The sequence below is a fragment of the Lissotriton vulgaris genome, chromosome 9, assembly GCF_964263255.1.
Source record: "Lissotriton vulgaris chromosome 9, aLisVul1.2, whole genome shotgun sequence".
NCBI lineage: Eukaryota > Metazoa > Chordata > Amphibia > Caudata > Salamandridae > Lissotriton > Lissotriton vulgaris.
Window position 1 is genome coordinate 824,071,689 of NC_141697.1, and position 24,004 is coordinate 824,095,692.

The 24,004-nt window shown below is 47.1% G+C and overlaps 1 protein-coding gene across 1 annotated transcript in view; it reads left to right on the top strand.

Moving 5' to 3' along the window:
• TOP6BL (TOP6B like initiator of meiotic double strand breaks) overlaps positions 1-24,004 on the top strand; it is a 2,408,555-nt gene that overhangs the window by 646,303 nt on the left and 1,738,248 nt on the right. The window contains exon 5 of the mRNA XM_086939520.1: positions 12,787-12,896. Coding sequence (XP_086795646.1) covers positions 12,787-12,896 — 110 coding nt within the window. The remainder of the gene's footprint in view (positions 1-12,786; positions 12,897-24,004) is intronic.

Consider the following 24,004-nt stretch of genomic DNA (forward strand, 5'->3'; position numbering starts at 1 on the left):
AAGCCATCACAGGTTTGGTTCAGAACATAGGCTCTTACAATGGGTTTTTAAATTCTTCCTCTTCTCGAATCGCATTGCTTAAAGTTAAAAAAAAAACATTTCCTCACCCAAGCTGCATCAACCTTGACTGTCAAATGTGGGGAGGTGAACAGTTTAGGTCTGCCAAAAGATGCTGTAATACTCTTAATACATTTTAATCATTGAATATCAGGTCCCTGGTCACAAGCCAGGCCGTCAGTATGTACCATTTGGTTTAGGTGGGCCTTCTTATTTCCTCATAAAGGGACCAAAGCAGGACCTGGGCGAGTTTAATGTAGTCCTCAACATAGGAAAGCCCCTACCCCTCATGAACTAAACAGTGTGGGCTAGAGGGAGAAAGTCCTAGCAATCAGTGACAAAAACAGTTCTCTTGTTGCAGTTTTAGGCAATGGTAATAACACCAGATGGCAGCCCAATATGTCCAGACTGGTATACATTTTCTTTTGTACATTTCTAAAATAGGCAAAACAGATTTATTTCCCATCTTTCTGGCAAACTCAAAAGGTTGCCACTGCCTGATTAATGTGAAGACATCTATGGGAAATGCAGGGTAAACAGGAGCTTTGCACATCAAAGGTCACCACTAAGTAAAAAAAAGTTGTTAACTCTCAAAATGGGCATCTCTATAATAGTAATGTGCTTGAGTTTTGATTAGTGCATACACTGCATTTTAGAGATATTGGTCTCAAGGTCCAAGTTGTCCATGAGCTTGACAATGCAGTCAACAAAATCTCTGTCCATTGGGGTACATGCCATTAAAACGTCACAATCTTCGTAAAGCAGTGCCGGTACTGACATAGATTCCACCCTTGGCAAATCCTTGCCATTGGTAGCCAAGAAGTCATGCAGCACATATAAAATAGGAAAGCAATATGGGGGATAGGTCAAAGCCTTGGCGGTCTCCCTCTGGCCAATTTAAACGGTTCAGTAAGCTCCCCCTCTGAATCATATCTCACAAAGGCAGATATTTATATATATGTGTGTGTGTGTATATATTTTATATCTCATTCATGTAAATAATTGCAATTATTGTTTATTTTCATTTTATTTTCTTAATAAAGTTTCATATGGTTTTTCTTAGAAAGTTTTGTTAATTTTAACTTTTAAGTTGGGATGGTTTTTTAAATGTTTAAATTGTTTTTATATTTTCTAAATAATATATGTTTACTTAAATATTTGATTTGATTTACAGTACCAACTAAAACTATTTTTAATTGTATTTTAATATATATATATATTATACACACAAGAAAAAGAGTTGCCCCTCAGTGAAATGGCCCTCACAGGTAGGTATATGCTCCTGAATGAAAGCAGCTCGCATAGACATATTTTCTCCCATTCTTAATTGTCCGACGTGTTTCGGGCTACGCCCTTCCTCATGGACAGCTTTAGCAAAATCACAGCAAGCGATACAAAACCACTAGTAACTCCTCTCTCGGTCTGTTGGAAAATGGCCCTCTCTGCAAGGTCGCCCACAACCTTTTGCCTTTGTTCTTCACTTTTTCTGACAATGTCTGTTGGCCTTAGGACTCTGTGCACTTTGAAGGCATGTCTTTGAAGTTTTCCCCACTTCAAAGACACCACTGGGTATAAGGACTGGACCTCTGACACCACCACTTCAGTACACCTCTGAGCCTGTAAAGACTCTGCCAGGAAGAAGGAGTGCTGTGCTGCTGAAAGGACTGCTATTCTGCTGGACTGCTGTTTTGATGAAGTCCTGCCTTGCTGTGCTGACTTGCTGCCCGCTTGCCTCGGTGAGGTGACTGGCCCTACATCACTTGAACCCAGAGTGATTCCAAGGGATAGCAGGCTGGCCTCCTGATCTCAAGTCTCAGGGACATAAATGACTTTCTGGACCTAGACTCTGAAGTCTGTGATCATACCCAACCAATTGGTGCCACCCCAGTCCTGGGCCCTTGTAAGTGGGCCTAAAGTGTTTCTCCAGTGGGACCACTGCATCTTCTGCTAAGCGACACATACCCTAGCAGAACCGACAGATCTACTTGGCTGAGTGGTAGATCTTTGAGCAGTACTAAAGATTTGCTGCTGTTGCGTGGATTAAACCCATCGCAAAAGACTTACATTGCTGCTGCATCCCCCATCTTGGGAATGGTGCATCGCCTTGGGAACCGCCACTGCGTAACAATTCTCCCGGTGCAAGTTCCTTGCTTCCCTGATTGATGGTAGCCTCGACGATGATGCCAAACCTCCGCATCTCAGCTTCACCACTCAGCAGAAATGACACATCCTCTCAGCTGCATCTCGCATCCTTGACACTGGTCTTCACATCACAACCCCTGTTGAAAGGATCCTCTATGTCGACACATCAGGACCTCCCACTGCAGCCTTGTAACATTTCAGTACTCAAGGATTCCCTCTGCTGCGTGATACATGTTCGCGGATCCATGCAAGCTCTCCGCAACCAGGATTTATGGTACTTTTGGTTTAGCGGGCCTAACTGGGTCCCTGTAGCCAACCTGTGCTCTATCGCAGTCGGCCTGACTTTTTGACTTTGTCCTGGTCCAGCGCACCCAGTTATACTAAATAGCTCTTTTTGCTTCTAGACGCAATTTTACCTAAAAACTTTGAAATTCTCTTTTTCAAGTTCTTCTTATTGGATTTTTGCCATTCTGCTCTTGTTTTATTTATTAAATTAGGCTCTGTTTTTCTCCCCTGGTGTGGAATTTATGTATGTGGTGTTTTCACTGATTTACTGTTCGATGTGCTGCACAAATACTTTACACATTACCTTCAAGTTAAGCCTGACAGCTCGATGTCACACCGCCAAAACCAACCTTCACAAAGGATTGAAGGCCGTCGCTGAATGGAGGAGGAACAGCCGACTGAAGCTGAACTCGGACAAGCGGAGGTCCTCATCCCCTGATCCACCCCTTCGGCCTGGGACGACTCCTGGTGGCCGACCGCACTGGAAACCGCTCCAACACCCACTGACCACGCACGCAACCTAGGGGTCATCCTTGACTCCACCCTCTCCATGACTAAACAGGTCAACGCCGTCTCCTCCTCCTGCTTGAACACCCTCCACATGCTCCGCAGGATCTACAAGTGGATCTCCACTGAAACGAGAAGAACGGTCACCCAGACTCTCCTCAGCTGAAGGTTGGACTACGGAAACGCCCTCTACGCAGGAGCCTCAGCCAAACTCCTGAGATGGCTCCAACACATCCAGAACGCCTCTGCACGCTTGATCCGCGACATCCCTCGCCACAGCCACATCACACCTCACTTGAGAGACCTGCACTGGCTTCCGGTCAACAAGAGGATAACCTTCAAGCTCCTCACCCATGCACACAAGGCACTCCACAACACTGGACCAACATACCTCAACAGACGACCCAGCTTCTACACCCCCACCTGCCAGCTCCGCTCCGCCGACCTCACCCTCGACACAGTCCCCCGCTTTCTACGAGCGACCTCCGGCGGCAGATCGTTTTCCCACCTCGCCGCCAAGACCTGGAACACCCTCCCCATCCACCTATGGCAGACCCAAGACCTGCTGACCTTCAGGAAACTCCTCAAGACCTGGATTTTCGAGCATCAGCAACATTCCCCACCCCAGCGCCTTGAGATTCCCACGGGTGAGTAGTGCGCTTTACAATGATATGATTGATTGATTGAGCACACAATGACTTAGGGTTTACTTGTGCTATACCCCGACTGGGATTGTGGGTATTGCTGGACCAGCAGTTCTACCTTGTCAACCAGTAACTCGATTTCTACCATGGACTTTTTTACCTTGTCAAAATCCAGTTACTTCAGGAGGTCATTTTAAGATTTTAAAGGTACAAATCAACATTCTGCAGCAAAAATGAAATTCAACAGATTGTTTTATGAACATTCATATAGTTGCCCCTACAGGTACTTTGACCTTCAACAGAATCACAAAAAACCCTAAACAATATTGTGTGCATGCAAAAAGACATATCACATTTGAACAGCGTTTTTCCAAATGTTTAAAAAAGCCACTAAACAACAAAAATATTATTGTGTATCCACAAATCCTGTCACATTTAGACAGCATTTTTCAAAATGTTTTACATATTTCCTGTTCCCTAGCATATTCTCCAAGAGGAGAAATTAGCATTCTTATTTAGTGTAAAATAGTTCTTAAGAATCATAAAATGGGTCAGCCTCTTAATAATAAGTTATCTAAGCATTCCTTGAGCCAGGCCAACGCGTTTCGATCTTTGTGGGGCAAATGATCTGCAAGATCTTCATCAGACCTGATACATTTTTAATTTAGAACAAATTAGGTATGCCTAAAAAAAAGGACAAATTTACAGGCATTAATGGGATGATTGCTTTGAAAATACATCAATTTAGAACTTACTTTTCACAACGCTGTACGCCTACCAGTTCCCCTCAGTATAGACCTTGGTGTACTGTAAACACAAAAGCAAAAATTGGGCTCAACTCACTAAAGAATATATACAAACACTTTTGAATCCTTTCACCAAAACACCCATTGATAACCGCTTAAATCGGGCTCTCGCCGAGTTGGTGAATATTCACTATGGAAAAAGAAGAAGCAGAGGAATTACATTTTAAAACAAATGTAATACTTCTCAGTGCCTTGTGGCTTTTATTATTGTTCTTAACACTGTCCATACCCTCTTTGCCTCACGTGTAGAACTTCAGGTGGGTATCCTGGAGTGATGCGTGCGGCTCCGCTTCCGTCTGGACGCTCATGTATCCGTTAATCTTTCCAAAAGCATTTCAGTCAACTTGTTGTTTCCCCCTGACATCCATCATTACATCATCATTACAATTCCCACCAGATCACGTAAAACTGGAGACTCATTCGGGAGAGGATGTGGTCTGATGGCTAGACTACCTACTTTGGTGCAGGAAACCAATGTTCGAGCCTTGGGGTCGCGTCCACATCCTGTGATTCTGGGCAAATCAATTAATCTCCCGGTGCCTGACTGTGTTCTTTTGTAACGTAACCGGTGCTCATGTATAAGCTCTCAAATACCTGCAGGCCAAGTTTGTGCTATATAAATCTGCATTTCAAATTATTATTTTTTTAATGCAGTTCTGTATGCACAAGGGTCCTTTAAGATGTATTTCTGACAAATTACATGAGTACTCATGAAAATGTAGTTTATAGTTAGTAGATCTTTAAAATGATGGGCCAGATGTACAACCGTTTTTTTCGGTCGCAGAGGGGTTTTAGACCCATTTGCGACCGCAAAAAACTAGTTGGCCATGTACTATTCCTATTTTGCGAGTTGCAAATTACTCACAAAATAAGAATAGCGAGTCGATATTAGGAACGGGGCTTCAAGGGTGTCCCTTCCTAATAGCGTGTCCTCCAGGTATGTATGACTCTTTTGCGACTGCAATTGTGGTTGCAAAACAGTTGCAGTTTACCACCCTTCTCAGAAGGTTGGTAAAGCACTCCCAAACGGGAAGGGGTCCCCTTTGTGAATGCAGGGAAATTTTTTTGTTAAACAAAAACGTTTCATTTTTTGAATGCATCCCGTTTTTTTAAGGAAAACTGGCTGCTTTAAAAAACAAAAACTACTTTTTTGAAAAGCAGTCACAGACATGGTGGTCTGCTGACCCCAGCAGGCCACGATCCCTGTGAGGCTGGCCATTCCCAATGGGGTCGCAAATGGCGAGTGGCTCATAAATATTGGTGAGCTCCTCATTTTACGACCCCATTACGTCTCTGACACTGTTGTACATTGGATTTAGCGCCTCGCAATTTGCGACTCACAATTTGTCGCAAATTGCGAGGCGCTAAATTCAATGGTCGTACATCTGGCCTATAGTCTTTACAACGCTCAAATGTATAATTTCCATGTGTAATTTTGCAGAATTACTTTTGTTGATTCCTCAGTCAGTATTAAATCCATTATTAGCCATTGATGATGAATATGTGGGCTTCCCAATAATATAGTTACAAGTGAGTGTTTTCTGTCCGTCTAAGATTTATTTTTTTGCATATTTATACAGGGGAACTCGACCCGAAGGTATTGGAGCGCTTTACATGAGCACTGTATTTACATTACACATTCAGGCACGTGGAGATGAAGTCATTTGCCGAGAATGACAGGATGTGGACGCTACCCCCGAAGCTCGAACCCTGGTTTCCAGTGCTAAAATCGGCTGTCTAGCCGATGGACCACATCACTTGTGGAAGGGAGTTCTGGGCGGTATCCCTACACACAGAAATTCTTCTGCATTCGGTTTTAGCTTTTTAAAAAGTCTCGTTTGAATGGAGCAGTGTAGTCTTGAAGAGTGTGCAGCCGCTTGCTTAGGATTTTATTTTGAATGTGTGCATTCCTGCCTAGTATCCGAAGGGACAAGGAAGAACAGCAGCATCACATGCCCTAACCAATTTTGGTGAGCAGTGGTTGTATGTTTAGGTTCCAGCTTCCTTGAGAGGATGTGGTTCTATAGATGCCTAGGTATTTGAAACTCATCATGGGAGGATTAGTCACACTGGTTGCACAATTTGAATGGCTCCCTACCGGTACTAGGGCAACTCTATCTCAGTTTACAGCCAAGCCAGATGTCTCTCCATATAGCTTTAGGATTTTCCGTTGCCAGCTGCTGGTTACGAGGGTATCCTGGACGTGTTTCTATATGGGACATGGTTCTGCTCTGAAAACTGCCTTGAAAGCCTTCATGCCCCAGATTTGACACCACCCATGAACCAGGAGCATTCATTTTCTTGAGAATTCACCAGAGTCGGCAGTGCCAGGGAGCTTGTTTTTGGGGGCTAGTAAAACGATTAAAGTTTGTGGCGGGAGGAGGAGCTTTGTGCACAACCAAGATGGCCGCGTGAGCACAGGGCTCCCGAGACCCTCGCAACCTCCCGCATCTATCCTGAAAATTATCCTGATTAAATTGACGGGCTATTGAAGACGAGCCAAGACTGAGACGGACACCGTTGTCCAAATTTGAAACGGACTTCAGAAACCGGAATAACAGCAATTTGAATATTGTGGCCTGCCCCTCGGAGATGCCCGGAGCTCGAGTTGGCATGGTGCCCGAGCGTTTTTTCGTGGCTCCAGTCGGACCCTCTCTGAAATTGAAGCCTGCTACCAACAGACGCCTATTGATGACTTAACAATCATAAGGCGATATCCTGACATCGGATACTGGGCCCGGACAGACAAAGTCCTCTGGTTGCTGCGGATACTTTGATCGCAGCCATTTCTCTCGAGGAACTTTGCTGTGGAAAGCCTTCTTGTCTGCAATGGTGACCAAACCTGATGGCGACAAGCAAAAATCCAAGGCCACTTGGCAGGGTACCTATACCCAAGCAAACAATATGGATCGGTATGCCCACTCTAAAGGATCCCCTGGTGGACTGAGCAGATCACTGGATGGTACTAAGGAGCACTCATCTTCATCGGCGGAATTGACTTTGCAAGACGTCAAGGGTGCCCTTGATGGTATGAAGGCGTCCATCGGCCAGCAATTTGAAACTCTCGCCCACAAGCTGGACACAGTTTCGATCGATGTGAATTTGATCCGCACGGATTTATCAAAAACGAATGAAAAGGTCAAATCTTTAGATCTGAAAACTTCCAGCCTAACGGGCGATGTATCCAACTTGCAGACGGAGGTCCGCAATCTGCGGACTTCAAATGATCTTTTTGCGCGCCGGTTGGAGGACTTTGAAGATTGGGCCCTGCGTAACAACGTACGCATTATAGGAGTCCCGGAAAAATCAGAAGATCCAGCAGCTGATCTGTTTGTGGAAAATCTTATTACTAAACACCTCGCTCCCAAGGGTCTGAGCAAGTTCTTCGCAGTTGAACAAGCTCACGGAGTGCCAGGCGGTAAACCGAAGGTGGGTGCCCCGCCGAGACCTCTCATCGCCAGAATCTTCAATTTCCGGGATAGAGACGCTATCCTGCAGGCCTCACGGCTGAATGGACCCACAAAATATGAAAATACCACCATAAGTTTCTACCTGGATTTTACACAGGCAGTCCAAAAACAGAGACTTGGATTTCTGGGCATCAAACGACGATTGAGAGACATGGAACTAAAATACGCAATGTTATTCCCAGCTAGACTGCGTGTAGAATTCAAGGAACGTACATATTTTTTTGATCGTCCGGAGAATGGCTTGACACTTTGTCGCACCAACGTGGCCGGGAGGAACATTCTGGAGGAGCGGAAGGCGGTCCGATGGAGCAGGAATAGGAACATGGTATCTGGCCCCTGAACTTTACTGAGAACTCTGCAATGGTTCCATGACTTTGGCTGTAGAATTTAATGTCATGCCTGGGAGTGGCGGGGCGATGGGTTGACTCTCTTCCTCCTAGGGGGTTTCTTTTTGTAGACTCGTTTGATAGAAGGGCGACAGGCACACTGCAAGTTGGGGTGGTTATTTAGTTTCACGCAGGGGTGCAGGGTGGTAGGAGTTGTAACGGGTTTCTGGTTTGAGGGTGGGGGGATGTTTCAGTGGGTGTGTTTTGGTTCAATGCAAGGCAACGTATTGTTTTATCATTTGATTTGGTTGTTGATTTCCGAGGGGAGGTGGATCTGTTCTCACTTTTGGGATGGGGGGGTAGGGGATTGAGACTACTGAGCTGGAATGTGAATGGGTTGGGGATAAGATAAAACGAGGGGTTGTGTTACAATTGTTGAAAAGACTGTCTCCTGATGTGGTATTGTTACAAGAAAGGCATTTGATCGGTAACACTTGTGCCATGAACCGGAGGGGATATCACATGGTTGCCCATGCGGGGTTCACCTCTGGATCCCAAAGAGTGGGTATCCTAGTTAGGAAATCACTCCCCCTAGAAATAGATGCAACAGACCTGGATGATAGGGGGCGGGGACAACTTTTGCTGACCTGGGGGGGACAACTTTTGCTGACCTGGGGCGATTGGTGTTGGGACACCCGAGGGAATTCTGGTCATGGGCGGAGATTTCAACTCGGTCGTCTCTGGCAGGGAGGATCGGCACCCGCCCAGAGACCTTACTGGGTCACAGAACTGGCTTAGTGGTTTTATTGACACATTGGGGTTGGTGGACTGTTGGAGATTGTTACACCCAGCTCAGAATCAATACACTTTCTACTCGGGTGCACATGGTAGCCTTTCCAGGATTGATTACCTTTAAATACCAGCTGCACATGCCCCCTCCATAACTGAAGTACGACATCTGGCGCGGGGAATATCTGACCACTCTCCATTGTGGATTCGGATAGACGTGAATATCGGGTCAGAGGGACGGGTAGCCCCGATTAATCCGTGGTATCTCCGTAACCCTAAGACCCGCTCGGAGTTGGTCAAATCTCTTGACCAGTATTTTAAGACGGTCATCTGAGGTCAGGCGCTATCATTGATTGCTGGATCGAAGAAGAGTAGCCGCGAAGAGGTGGTTAGGCTCGAGACAGAGATCTCCAAACTGGAGCGTGATTTGGAATCGGGAGTCACCCGTGAGAAGATACATGTTATGCGTCTTAAGCAAATTGACTATAGGGCGCTGGTTACGGACGCCGCAAAAGTTATCGGCAGGGAGCAGCAGGGTCGATTGTACGATGTCGGGGATAAAGCTGGCAAGCTGATAGCATGGTTAGATAAAAAAGAGAGGGCCAGTCGTTTGGTTCCTGTGATAGAGAAAGTAAATGGTCAGCGTGTGACTGAACCCGAGGAGATTGTCCAGAGTTTTGCAGAACATTTCCAAGAAGTGTATTCGCCCGTATCTGAAAGGCCGGAAGAAGACTCCCATTTATTGTTGCGCGACATTGCATTGCCCAGTTTATCTGATTCTGATAGAGAGTTGCTAGATGCCACAATAACTGGAGACGAGGTAGCTCTTGCTATTCGCTCTATTCGTTCGGGTAAGGCGATGGGACCTAATGGTCTCCCCATTGAACTTTATAAACTGCGCCCCGATAAAATCGTGCCATATCTTCGTGACATGTTCCTGGAATCGCGAGATGGTGGCTCCCTTCCCAGTGATCAGCGTCTTGCAACCATCGTGGTGATTCATAAGGAAGGGAAACCAAGGGACCGCTGTGCCTCCTATAGGCCTATATCACTCCTTAATGCGGAACCCAAGATCCTTGCTAAGCTATTGGCTAATCGAGTAATAAAGGTAATTGGCGACTTGATTCATCCAGACCAGTCCGGTTTCATTCCACATCGGAATACGGCCCTGAATTTGTGATGTTTACATGGTGTTCTCGTGAGGACTTCGTAATTGTTTGAGCCGGCCATCTTGGCCTCCTTGGATGCCACTCCTTGGATGCCACGATGGCTTTTGATACGGTGGAGTGGCCGTACTTGTGGGCTGTACTTGCCAAGTTTGGTTTTGGTCCTGGCTTCATAGGCTGGGTCAGGCTCCTGTATGAGGAACCGTTGGCGCAAGTGGTGGTGAATGGTCGGGTTTCAGAGCCCTTCGTTCTTGGAAGTGGCACGAGACAGGGTTGTCAATTTTCTCCGCTCTTTTTTGCTCTTGCTCTTGAGCCCCTTGCTGCATGGATTAGATGGGAACCGTCGATGAAGGGTATCCGGTGGGCCCCTGACCTCGAGGATCGTATTTTGCTTTATGCGGACGATATATTGTTGTACCTGACTTCGCCCCGGAAGTCATTAATCGTTTTGTTTGATGTCCTCACCTCCTTTGGGAAGAACTCAGGTCTGGTCATTAACTGGACTAAGTCTTACTTATACGTCCTATCGGGAGATGTCCCTCTTCTGCCGCGTGATTGTCCCATCCAGGTCACACAGACAGGTTTTAAGTATCTCGGGGTCTATGTATCGTTAAACCCGGCTGCCCGATATGAACAGAATTTGCTCCCACCGCTAACCCGGCTGAAGTTGGACGAGGTGCGCTGGCGTAAGCTACCGCTCTCGCCGCTCGGCCGTGCTGCGCTCTTTAAGATGATGTCGCTACCGAGATTTTTGTATGCTCTTCAAAACACCTTTGATGTAATTCCTGCGAGTTATTTTCGTACCATCGAGGGTCTTCAGAAAAAGTTGGTCTGGGATGGGCGTTCGCGTATCGCCCTCGCCAAGTTGACAATTCCATGGTATGACGGTGGCATCGCTCTCCCTGATATCAAGCGGTATTATTGGGCGTCTCAGTTGGGGGCCATTAATCATGGTATGTATGGCCCCGGATTGAACCCAGCGTTTGCCATGGACAGGTGGCAGTTGCCGGGGGGCGATTACTATAGAGCGCTTTATTCTAGTTTGGGTAGAGGGAAACTTTCCGGGCCCACAAAGATCGCTGTTCGGGCTTGGCACTGTGCTAACAATGCGATGGGATGGAGGGATCGACTGACCCGTGCGACCCCGCTTTTTGCTTCCGAGAAGCTGGGTAACCTGTGGAAAACTAAAGGATTTGAAAAATGGGATATGATCAGTATTAGTACTGTCGGTAACCTCTGGGTGAAAGGCAAGTTTAAGACTTTTGAGGAATTGAAGGCCGAGTACAACCTGAGTGACAGGGAATATTTTCGATATGCTCAGGTCCATCATGCCTTGACTTCGGTTTTTCCTGAGAGTGCAGATATTCCGGAGTCTTCTCCACTTGAGGATAGAATATTGGATGGTCATGTGCCAGATAGTACTATCTCTTTGATTTATAAAAAGCTGATTAATAGTAGGACTGACCTGCTGGTGTCCCTCAGGGATGTATGGACCTGAGATGGTCTTGAATTAGACGATGAGGATTGGCAATCCGCTATCTCTTCTCCCAAGGAGGTCACGATTCCGGCCCGTTTCCGGTTTGTGCAACTGAAGATCCTGCATAGAGTCTATGTGACTGGCCCACGCTTGATTAAAATGGGTTATTCAGATGATGGTCTCTGTAAACATGGTTGTGGGCTGCTTGGGACATTTCTACATATAATTTGGGAATGTCCTGCAGTTGCTGCTTTTTGGATTGGGATACACAATAAGATGAGGGAGGCTACTGGTGTTGTTCTGTTGCCCGAGGCCAGACGTTGTCTCCTGAATGTCTGGGAACCAAATGACTATAATGTCGCACAGACGCAGTGGGCAACCCTAGGAAATATGGTAGCAAAAAAGGATATAGCGCAGCTGTGGGGTTCTCCTAGATCTCCCACGGCTGAGGCTTGGATGGAAAACATGGACTGGTGCATGTTCAGGGAGAAAACGGTCTATGTAGCACTGGGGAGACCCAGGAAATGGGGTAAGGTAGGGGGTCACTGGAATACTTACTGTGGAGAAATTTGCACTCCTCCTCTTATGAAGGTCCCTGAAGTTCAACTTTCCCCCTGACCTGCCATTCCTCATAGTGTAAGAGAAATAATTGACTTTGTATTCATCTCTCCCCTGCTCCCATCCCCTAATATGACTTGAGCACCTTATTGTATGATATTTGTATTCCTCCTTCTCACTTGGACTGATATCCTATTGTACAGTGCTATTGCCTTGTTTGTGTTTCATTTTCAATAAAAAGAGTTTAAAAAAAAGAAAGTTTGTGGCTTTTAATTTGATTCCAAAGCTTCTCTACAGGTACATATTCTAAAACTAATGCTTATTATTACTGTGAATATGATTTCTGAAAGGACATTATAGAAATAAAAGCTATGGAAAAGAACTATTTTTATTTGCAAACCAAAGTGTCATACACAAGTTGCACCTGATGATCAAAATCAATGAGATGATACTACGTTCACTTTAGATTTAGCAGTTTTCAGTTAAGTGTGGAATAAGATGGATACAGTTATCAAATCACATCAACTTATTTGTCTGTCTAAATTTCCCCTTTTTGTAGCAATTAAGACAATGCTGCCAAATGTGTCAATTAGAACACTTGCGACCCAGGAAGAAATTGTCTGTCTTCATGAAAACCTTGGAGTTGCACCTTTCCAGCTTACTTTTGAGGTTTGAGTTTTTTGGCTTTCAAGTATATATTACAGTATATTTGGATACTTGTGGTGAAATATAGCAAAATTTATATTTTGGAATAGACGCTAGAACACTGATATATCATGTGGCTACATGGCACCAAATTACCTTCAAATGTGTCCATTCAAATTCCTCTTTCCCTTCAAATTACTGAAACTTTGGGCATCGTTAACTCTAACGGGTGGAAGGAAGCGCGTCTGATTATTCCACAATACGAATTTTTGAGGATAGCATGTATCAGTGTGCTTTCATGCTAATTCTCACGTTTTCCTCAATTTTAGCAGAATTTTCACCTTGCTTTAAGTCGGGGTATTTGGGTGTAAAAGGCGTGTGACCATGGTACTTTCGCATTTGTAATTTGGGTATTTGTTAATGTAACATTAAAAAAGATATAACCATCATCGTATTTTTAATCAAATGTTCCTTCGATAAACTTATCTTTCAAAGTGAAATTATTCAGGAGATGAGATGCCCAGGCGGGTACATTCCAGAACCTGTGCCTGCTCCCCATTATACATCAATTTAGAGTTGTCATTTTCAGTGGCGAATGAGTTTAGTGAATGACCAGAGATGGCCCAAATGGAAATTGTGTGAGACATGGTGAAAAACTGTTGAATTGACTTCATCAAGCTATTTATTTATTTGGGACCTGCAGAAGTTGAATGTGAAGAATATTGATTCTGTCCCAGGAAAAGCAAAAACCAGAGAATACTGCAAGTTTACTGTAATGCCAGAGCCTCCTTTTAGGCTTTGATTTTTAGGGGGTAAAGGCGTAACACAATCAAAGCTAACTCTCAGAGGTTGCAATGGGGATAGAACATCCAGTTAAGGCAGCACAAGTGTCACACACATTTATCAGCAAAATAATACTTTAATTATATTAAGTAAACATAGAAGTTACTTTAAGAAGTTGTGTTATTGAGCTACTCTGGGACTTCTTGTTATATTTTATGCAATGCACTGGGGCAGAGTTGGGGGCAGCGGTGAATTATCTGAGCATTGTCTGCTTCTAATTTAGCGTTGATATCAGTTTATATTTTGCTGTTTGTAGTTTCGTGAGAAAGTTCAGCTGCCCCAGGGTACAAGCTGAACGGTAGCCCTATAGGGTCACTGTTGCAGAGTAAAGCTTCAGATTAAGTTCTGCTGGCTTCTAGAAGAGTTGAAGGTGTATATCAAGAAAGCATCTTCTTTACTGTATGTTGTGTTGGCTCAGAGGATGCTGGTTGTTGAGTACAGTTTTGAGTCACGTTGCACTGGGACTATGACTGTAACAATCATACAAGGTGCTGTTTGCATGGTAACAAACACAGCTGTACACCTGTGGGGAAACTCAGGGGCATATTTACAAGCCCCTAGCACCACCACAACGTCACTTTTCTCAACGTTGTGGTGGAGATAGAGGCTTCGTCTTATTCACAAGGCAGCGTTAAGCCGCTTAATGTGGCTTAAAGCCACCTTGTGAATAATGTAATATAAAATGGCCAGCAAGGGGTTTAGTTTATATGCAATTTCAGCACTAGTTAGGACTTGTTTAGGGGCAATCAAAGTACCAAAACCTGAATTGAATCAGCAGCTGTTCAGTTGAATTTAAAATGAAACGTTCTTTAAATAAGAAGCACAAGATGTTACCACACTAACATCATAGATACAGTAAATGAGTAATAAAACATGAAACCAGGATTATTTGTTTGTCTGAAAAGTTATTATTTTAAATTCAAGACAAAGAATATTTCTGTACAAAAAATGAACATTAACATAGGACAGGGTACATACATAGATATACTTTGGATATTTAAGGTGTCGGTTGCTTTTCCTATAACATATCCAAAAATAAAGTCCAGACTGCTGGAACACAGTATTGGATTGATTTCCACTATCAATCAGGAGAAAATCAAAAGTTGATATAAAACAAACTATGCAGAATTGGACTAAGCAAGTCGACGTTTCGGTCTTATCTTGATCATTCACAAGACCATCATCAGGACGAAGTGATATTATATACAGTTGATGACCCTTTTTAGGTCTCGGGCTTCGAGACCTATTGTTGCCGAGATGGGCCTGAAGGGACGTAGACCGGGGGACGAGCGCCGATTGCCCTTCGTGAACGCGCAAGCCCAGCCCCGCCCCTCCCAGCCGTGCACATCTCTTGCTCCAACTGTGCACAGCAAGGCAGCCTCTCGCCTCTCAATCACGCGCACGCACACACACACACACACACACACACACTCACACACACACACACACACACACCCTCCCTCTCTGCCCACTCCCTCTCTGCCGCCCCCCCCTCGACCCCCACTCACCGGGCTCTTTCCCTCGCAGTGGGTCAGTCATGGCAGCAGGCAGACTCGGTGTCTTCTCCGGGGATCTTCAGCTGATGTGCACGCCCACGCTGCGTCTCGTGCACGCCCGCCACGCTGTTTCGCGCCTGTTGATCCTCAGCTTGTTGCTTACAGCCAGTGGGTTGAACTTGAATGTACTCGACAAAATATCCTTATATAACTAAAAAGTGAGCATCATCTTCATCTCACGTTTGTAAAGGTAACCATGAACACCAATTGTGTTAAAATATATTGAATACGATAGATCACCTTCCACTCGCCCATACATATACTTTAAATTCCTTATTCATATTATTAGAACAAAGCAACGCAGAAGATAATTTTTGGTTGTCTGTGGGTGGGGAGATGGGGGTTAGCACTCTCCGCCCTCTTTTCCTATCATTGACTCTTTGGCGCCTATAGGAAAAACCCAAGCTGCTTATACTTTAGAGGAATTCTGCATAAGGATTATTATAGTGTGAGTGCAGAGTGCGCACAGTTCAGAGTGAGCAGAGTGCAGAGTGTGAAGTAGTGAGTGCAGAGTGAGTGAGCAGAGTGTGAGTGCAGAGTGTGAAGTAGTGAGTGCAGAGTGAGTGAGCAGAGTGTGAGTGCAGAGTGTGAAGTAGTGAGTGCAGAGTGAGTGTGCAGAGTGTGAATCTGCGTGCAGAGTTGAGTGCAGAGTAGTGAGTGCAGAGTAGTGAGTGCAGAGTAGTGAGTGCAGAGTAGTGAGTGCAGAGTGTGAGTAGTGAGTGCAGAGTGTGAGTAGTGAATACAGAGTGCAGAGTAGTGAGTGCAGAGTAGTGAGTAGTGAGTGCAGAGTAGTGAGTGCAGAGTAGTGAGTGCAGAGTAGTGAGTAGTGAGTAGTGAGTGCAGAGTAGTGAGTAGTGAGTGCAGAGTAGTGAGTGCAGAGTAGTGAGTGCAGAGTAGTGAGTGGTGAGTAGTGAGTGCAGAGTAGTGAGTGGTGAGTAGTGAGTGCAGAGTAGTGAGTGGTGAGTAGTGAGTGCAGAGTAGTGAGTAGTGAGTGCAGAGTAGTAAGTAGTGAGTGCAGAGTAGTGAGTGCAGAGTAGTGAGCGCAAAGTAGTGAGTGCAGAGTAGTGAGGGCAGAGTAGTGAGTGCAGAGTAGTGAGTGCAGAGTAGTGAGTGCAGAGCAGTGAGTGCAGAGTAGTGAGTAGTGAGTGCAGAGTAGTGAGTGCAGAGTAGTGAGTGCAGAGTAGTGAGTAGTGAGTGCAGAGTAGTGAGTGCAGAGTAGTGAGTAGTGAGTGCAGAGTAGTGAGTGCAGAGTAGTGAGTAGTGAGTGCAGAGTAGTGAGTAGTGAGTGCAGAGTAGTGAGTAGTGAGTGCAGAGTAGTGAGTGGTGAGTAGTGAGTGCAGAGTAGTGAGTGCAGAGTAGTGAGTGCAGAGTAGTGAGTGCAGAGTAGTGAGTAGTGAGTGCAGAGTAGTGAGTGCAGAGTAGTGAGTAGTGAGTGCAGAGTAGTGAGTGGTGAGTAGTGAGTGCAGAGTAGTGAGTGGTGAGTAGTGAATGCAGAGTAGTGAGTAGTGAGTGCAGAGTAGTGAGTGCAGAGTAGTGAGTAGTGAGTGCAGAGTAGTGAGTGCAGAGTAGTGAGTAGTGAGTGCAGAGTAGTGAGTAGTGAGTAGTGAGTGCAGAGTAGTGAGTAGTGAGTGCAGAGTAGTGAGTAGTGAGTGCAGAGTAGTGAGTAGTGAGTGCAGAGTAGTGAGTAGTGAGTGCAGAGTAGTGAGTAGTGAGTAGTGAGTGCAGAGTAGTGAGTAGTGAGTGCAGAGTAGTGAGTAGTGAGTGCAGAGTAGTGAGTGGTGAGTGCAGAGTAGTGAGTAGTGAGTGCAGAGTAGTGAGTGGTGAGTAGTGAGTGCAGAGTAGTGAGTGCAGAGTAGTGAGTGCAGAGTAGTGAGTGCAGAGTAGTGAGTAGTGAGTGCAGAGTAGTGAGTGCAGAGTAGTGAGTGCAGAGTAGTGAGTAGTGAGTGCAGAGTAGTGAGTGCAGAGTAGTGAGTGCAGGGCAGTGAGTGCAGAGTAGTGAGTGCAGAGTAGTGAGTGCAGAGTAGTGAGTAGTGAGTGCAGAGTAGTGAGTGCAGAGTAGTGAGTAGTGAGTGCAGAGTAGTGAGTGCAGAGTAGTAAATGCAGAGTAGTGAGTAGTGAGTGCAGAGTAGTGAGTAGTGAGTGCAGAGTAGTGAGTGCAGAGTAGTGAGTGCAGAGTAGTGAGTGCAGAGTAGTGAGTAGTGAGTGCAGAGTAGTGAGTGCAGAGTAGTGAGTGCAGAGTAGTGAGTAGTGAGTGCAGAGTAGTGAGTAGTGAGTGCAGAGTAGTGAGTGCAGAGTAGTGAGTGCAGAGTAGTGAGTAGTGAGTGCAGAGTAGTGAGTGCAGAGTAGTGAGTGCAGAGTAGTGAGTAGTGAGTGCAGAGTAGTGAGTGCAGAGTAGTGAGTAGTGAGTGCAGAGTAGTGAGTGCAGAGTAGTGAGTAGTGAGTGCAGAGTAGTGAGTGCATAGTAGTGAGTAGTGAGTGCAGAGTAGTGAGTGCAGAGTAGTGAGTAGTGAGTGCAGAGTAGTGAGTGCAGAGTAGTGAGTAGTGAGTGCAGAGTAGTGAGTAGTGAGTGCAGAGTAGTTAGTAGTGAGTAGTGAGTGCAGAGTAGTGAGTAGTGAGTAGTGAGTGCAGAGTAGTGAGTAGAGAGTGCAGAGTAGTGAGTGCAGAGTAGTGAGTAGTGAGTGCAGAGTAGTGAGTGCAGAGTAGTGAGTAGTGAATGCAGAGTAGTGAGTAGTGAGTAGTGAGTGCAGAGTAGTGAGTAGTGAGTAGTGAGTGCAGAGTAGTGAGTGCAGAGTAGTGAGTAGTGAGTGCAGAGTAGTGAGTAGTGAGTGCAGAGTAGTGTGTAGTGAGTAGTGAGTCCAGAGTAGTGAGTGCAGAGTAGTGTGTAGTAAGTAGTGAGTGCAGAGTAGTATGTAGTAAATAGTGAGTGCAGAGTAGTGAGTACAGAGTAGTGAGTAGTGAGTGCACAGTAGTGAGTAGTGAGTGCAGAGTAGTGAGTGCAGAGTAGTGAGTAGTGAATGCAGAGTAGTGAGTAGTGAGTAGTGAGTGCAGAGTAGTGAGTAGTGAGAAGTGAGTGCAGAGTAGTGAGTGCAGAGTAGTGAGTAGTGAGTGCAGAGTAGTGAGTATTGAGTGCAGAGTAGTGTGTAGTGAGTAGTGAGTCCAGAGTAGTGAGTGCAGAGTAGTGTGTAGTAAGTAGTTAGTGCAGAGTAGTGAGTACAGAGTAGTGAGTAGTGAGTGCAGAGTAGAGAGTAGTGAGTGCAGAGTAGTGAGTAGTGAGTTTAGAGTAGTGAGTGCAGAGTAGTGAGTAGTGAGTGGTGAGTAGTGAGTGCAGAGTAGTGAATAGTGAGTGCAGAGTAGTGAGTAGTGAGTGCAGAGTAGTGAGTGCAGAGTAGTGAGTAGTGAGTGCAGAGTAGTGAGTGCAGAGTAGTGAGTGGTGAGTAGTGAGTGCAGAGTAGTGAGTAGTGAGTGCAGAGTAGTGAGTAGTGAGTGCAGAGTAGTGAGTAGTGAGTGCAGAGTAGTGAGTGCAGAGTAGTGAGTAGTGAGTGCAGAGTAGTGAGTAGTGAGTGCAGAGTAGTGAGTAGTGAGTAGTGAGTGCAGAGTAGTGAGTAGTGAGTAGTGAGTGCAGAGTAGTGAGTAGAGAGTAGAGAGTAGTGAGTAGTGAGTGCAGAGTAGTGAGTGCAGAGTAGTGAGTAGTGAGTGCAGAGTAGTGAGTGCAGAGTAGTGAGTAGTGAATGCAGAGTAGTGAGTAGTGAGTAGTGAGTGCAGAGTAGTGAGTAGTGAGTAGTGAGTGCAGAGTAGTGAGTGCAGAGTAGTGAGTAGTGAGTGCAGAGTAGTGAGTAGTGAGTGCAGAGTAGTGTGTAGTGAGTAGTGAGTCCAGAGTAGTGAGTGCAGAGTAGTGTGTAGTAAGTAGTGAGTGCAGAGTAGTGTGTAGTAAGTAGTGAGTGCAGAGTAGTGAGTACAGAGTAGTGAGTAGTGAGTGCAGAGTAGTGAGTAGTGAGTGCAGAGTAGTGAGTGCAGAGTAGTGAGTAGTGAATGCAGAGTAGTGAGTAGTGAGTAGTGAGTGCAGAGTAGTGAGTAGTGAGTAGTGAGTGCAGAGTAGTGAGTGCAGAGTAGTGAGTAGTGAGTGCAGAGTAGTGAGTAGTAAGTGCAGAGTAGTGAGTAGTGAGTGCAGAGTAGTGAGTAGTGAGTCCAGAGTAGTGAGTGCAGAGTAGTAAGTAGTGAGTGCAGAGTAGTGAGTACAGAGTAGTGAGTAGTGAGTGCAGAGTAGTGAGTAGTGAGTGCAGAGTAGTGAGTAGTGAGTTTAGAGTAGTGAGTGCAGAGTAGTGAGTAGTGAGTGGTGAGTAGTGAGTGCAGAGTAGTGAATAGTGAGTGCAGAGTAGTGAGTAGTGAGTAGTGAGTGCAGAGTAGTGAGTGCAGAGTAGTGAGTGCAGAGTAGTGAGTGGTGAGTAGTGAGTGCAGAGTAGTGAGTAGTGAGTGCAGAGTAGTGAGTAGTGAGTGCAGAGTAGTGTGTAGTGAGTAGTGAGTCCAGAGTAGTGAGTGCAGAGTAGTGTGTAGTGAGTGCAGAGTAGTGAGTACAGAGTATTGAGTAGTGAGTGCAGAGTAGTGAGTACAGAGTAGTGAGTAGTGAGTGCAGAGGAGTGAGTAGTGAGTGCAGAGTAGTGTGTAGTGAGTAGTGAGTGCTGAGTAGTGAGTAGTGAGTGCAGAGTAGTGAGTGCAGAGTAGTGAGTGCAGAGTAGTGAGTAGTGAGTGCAGAGTTGTGAGTGCAGAGTAGTGAGTAGCGAGTGGTGAGTAGTGAGTGCATAGTAGTGAGTAGTAAGTGCAGAGTAGTGTGTAGTGAGGGGGGGCGCTAGGTGGCGCCAAACCAAGATGGCCGCACTGGAGTGAGGCTCTCGCCAGATCGAGCACTCTCTCCTATCCTACAGTATCCTGATCGACGTAATCTGCCCACCATCCACATCACTGGGGCCATCGAGCTGTCCTGAGCACAGCGGTACCAAGCTTGTGCCGAATGCCCCCCTAATAGCCTAGCAAATCGCTGGGTTTACCGGAGCGGGCAGTGGAGGAGCAACGGGGCCTGCTTGATGCCGAGGCCGCCCACCGGGAAAGGCCGGGGCTTTAAGATCTACACTACAACCCCGAGTGGCGCCTACCCCTGATCTACGGCTCGCGCCCAGCCGGCGAGACCAGCACCACGAGACCCCTGAGCGTCGGCCATAGAGGTGAGCGCTGCCTGCAATCTGCTGACCCGTCCCGCTGCTGCTGTTAGTCCCGCGTTCACGCTCCTGAGGAGTATCGTTGCGGAGGGCCCGACCGCGGGCAGGGAGAGTAAAACATTTGCTTGGGGCCGGCTGGCTTCTCACCTGGCACAATACCCACGGATCCACCCCATGCGGAACCGTCCAGAGGCCTCCCGTGCCCGCCTAGCTGCAGCGCGTGCCTGATCTCCTTCACCCGACGGGGCAGCGCATCACGCGACCCCGAGGCACTGCAGTCTGCGCGTACCCGGCGGCTTGGCTGAACGGGGGACGGCGGGCACGAGAACCGTGACGCTAGCGACTGTCCCGCTGAGTTACCCCCCCCCCCCCCCCCTGGACTGGACTGCCGGGTGGGATCTCCCCGGCTGCTGCATTGCCCCCAAGCTATTGCGACACCCTGCACTGTTTCCCCCACTGGGAACCAATCTCCTGCATGTGCGTGGGCCTACTGCTGTGGCCTGCCTGGTGTGAGCTGGAGAGTGAGCTCCTGCTGTGCGTTGTTCACCGGATCTGCCGACTTTTACACTTATCTGCGGGACATCCTCCTAGAAGGCACAGCAAGGCCTGTATAAAACTACAGTGAGGCTGGCCCTTCTACACTCGCCCTGACTGCTGCATCTATCCGGCCCCGGAGAACCTACTGGGGTCACTCCTCCTGAAGAGATTGCTGACCCCCCCGCTAATCCCTCTACGCGCCTGCACTGCACCCTCCCTCGCATGGTCAACGCCCGAGCAGACCGCCATTACTCAAAGGCCCGGTGGCCTACCAACCCCTTGCTGGAGACAGCTGCAGACCGACTGCTGACGTCCTTACCTGCCACATCGCCTTGGATGCTCGGTGGGTGCGAGCCCCGCTCCTTACTTACCTGTGATACTGAACCGCTATTACTCCACGCTAGCGTCTCTGCCCACGTCGGCAGTCGCCTTATCCACACCGGCCACCGTCCTGGCGTCCTCCTCCTCTACTACTTCCCGGACGCCCCGGCGAGAAATGGGCCGCAACGATGCTAAACAGTCCAAAATACCCTTTGAATCCAAAAAGTCTTCCAAAACAACGCCGGAGACAGAGGGTGGCCCTACCGCCTCGGCCCCCCAGGATGAGGACTGGAAATCCCTGCTGCTCAGCATGAAGCAAAGCCTGTCATCAATAGATACCAAAATCGACGCCATAAACACTCGCATGGACAGTGTTGTGGCCAAATTGGAACATCATGACACCCGCATAAAAGAGACAGAGGACAGAATCTCTGAACTGGAAGACGGGGCCACCTCGACCAACAAGCAAGTCTCGCAAATGGACAGACTGCTCAAGATCATTGCGGACAAGAATGAAGATTTAGAAGCGAGGTCCCGCCGCAATAACGTCCGAGTCCTGGGCCTTGCAGAGTCCACCAACACGGGGAGAATGGAGATATTCATAGAGAAACTTGTTGTGGAACTATTTGGGAAAGAAGCCTTCTCCTCACACCTCATTGTGGAAAGGGCCCACAGATCTCTCGCTGCGCGGCCACCTCCTGGAGCCCAGCCGCGACCCATCATCGCTCGCTTCCTAAACTACAGGGACAGAGATGCGGTATTGCGTCGGGCACGGGAAATTGGAACTGTGACCTATGGGAACGCGACACTATCTTTTTTTCCCGACTTCACCCCCTCAGTCCAAGACGCCAGGCGCAAATTTGCGGGGGTAAAAAAGAAACTCCAGACCCATGAGATCCCATATGCTATGCTTTACCCAGCAAAGTTAAAAATAACATACCAAGGAACACCACACTTCTTTCATAATCCGCAGCAGGTGGAGGACTTTATTAAGCAGCACAGTAAGGAATGGACAAGGGATGAGAGGGAGAGAAGGCGCTCAGGGTCGCACTCTCCGATGTCCCACCAAGATTAATACATGTCACTGCTTTCCTGTTCGTAGATATGTCGGACACTGCACCTGTCTGGGCTAGAAGCTGCTGATCCCGGTGAGGTACCAATTCTGATTTCTTCTCTCATCGATCTAAGACATAACTGAGTGCTTGATCACCCACCTCCGTCCCACGTAGGCCGACTGGGCTCTGACCTGGTTGCAAGTGGGTGCAAGTAAGGAGGTGGAGGGCAGGTCTGGCGCCCCTAGATTCCGTCCCTAATGGGCGATCCCCTAAACGCCTCTTCCCCTTCTGGGGCGAGAGCAACTGTAATGACTGTTTTGACTTTGGTTCTCTTTGGGTTCAGGGAGGGGGGGTGGGGACTAATGGCCCGGCCAGTTGGGGTTGCCGGTGTGGGAGGGTCTATGCTAAGCTTCAAATCTACAACCCTTGATACGCCACATACCACTGTAATGTTCAGTCAATACTGGGTTGATGGTCTAATTGTATTCCGGCCAGTTGGGGTTGCCGGCAATGGAGGACAAATAGTCTGTTTTAATTCTGTTGGGTTAACTATTGCAGATATTCCCAGGACAAGGGGGGAATGTGGGAAAGTACTGGAAATTGATCAAGTTAGAAAGCTCACTGATTTCTGTCTGAACTTGAATGCTACGAATACATGCTATAATTCGCTTTCACTGTGGGGATGGGTGATGTAACAGATGCGCCGCCAGCGCTCCAATTTCAGCTGGTGTCGTGGAATGTACGTGGCCTCAATAATCCTAGAAAAAAACGACAAATACTGGGATACCTAGACAGACATGGTGTATCAATAGCTATGCTGCAAGAAACGCATTTAGTGCCGAATGGGCCCCCTTTGTTCGCTTCAAGGTGGGCATCGTGCAGGGTTTTCTCATCTTACTCAAACTACGCTAGGGGTGTTACAATCCTGATAAAGAAAGGTATGGGATTTACCCCAGCGGGCTCAGACACTGACTCAGGTGGCAGATACTGTATGGTATGGGGGAAGCTACACTCTCACATGGTTCTCTTTGCATGTTACTACGGCCCCAACACAGATGACCCATCCGCACTTCTTACAATGTGGAGCAAGATTCAAACTCTAGGTATAGCCCACGTCATACTGGGAGGAGACTTCAATACTGCTGTGAAACCTGCAATGGACAGATCGCACCCACAGTCAATACATTATACTCATACTCAACGCACTTTATTGGACATCGTGGAGGACCATCACTTGACAGATGCTTGGAGACACTCACACCCCTCCCTACGGCAAGGCACACACTTCTCGGCAGTACACTCCACCTGGGCACGCATTGATTATTTTTTTCTGACCGCAGGCCTCACTCCCTGGGTGGTTAAAACTCTGCACCTCGCCCGCACATTCTCTGACCACTCACCTGTCCTGCTTTCCATGCGCGTCCCCCTTGACGTCTCTCCTTACTTGAACTGGCGCCTCAACCCTGCACACCTCACAGACTCGGCCTTTAAGGCGGACCTTGAGCAAGACATACAAGACTTCTTTGACCGTAACACTGACTCTGTCTCAAGCTTCACTACTGTATGGGAAGCCTTTAAGGTCACCGTGAGGGGATGGTGCATTTCCAAGG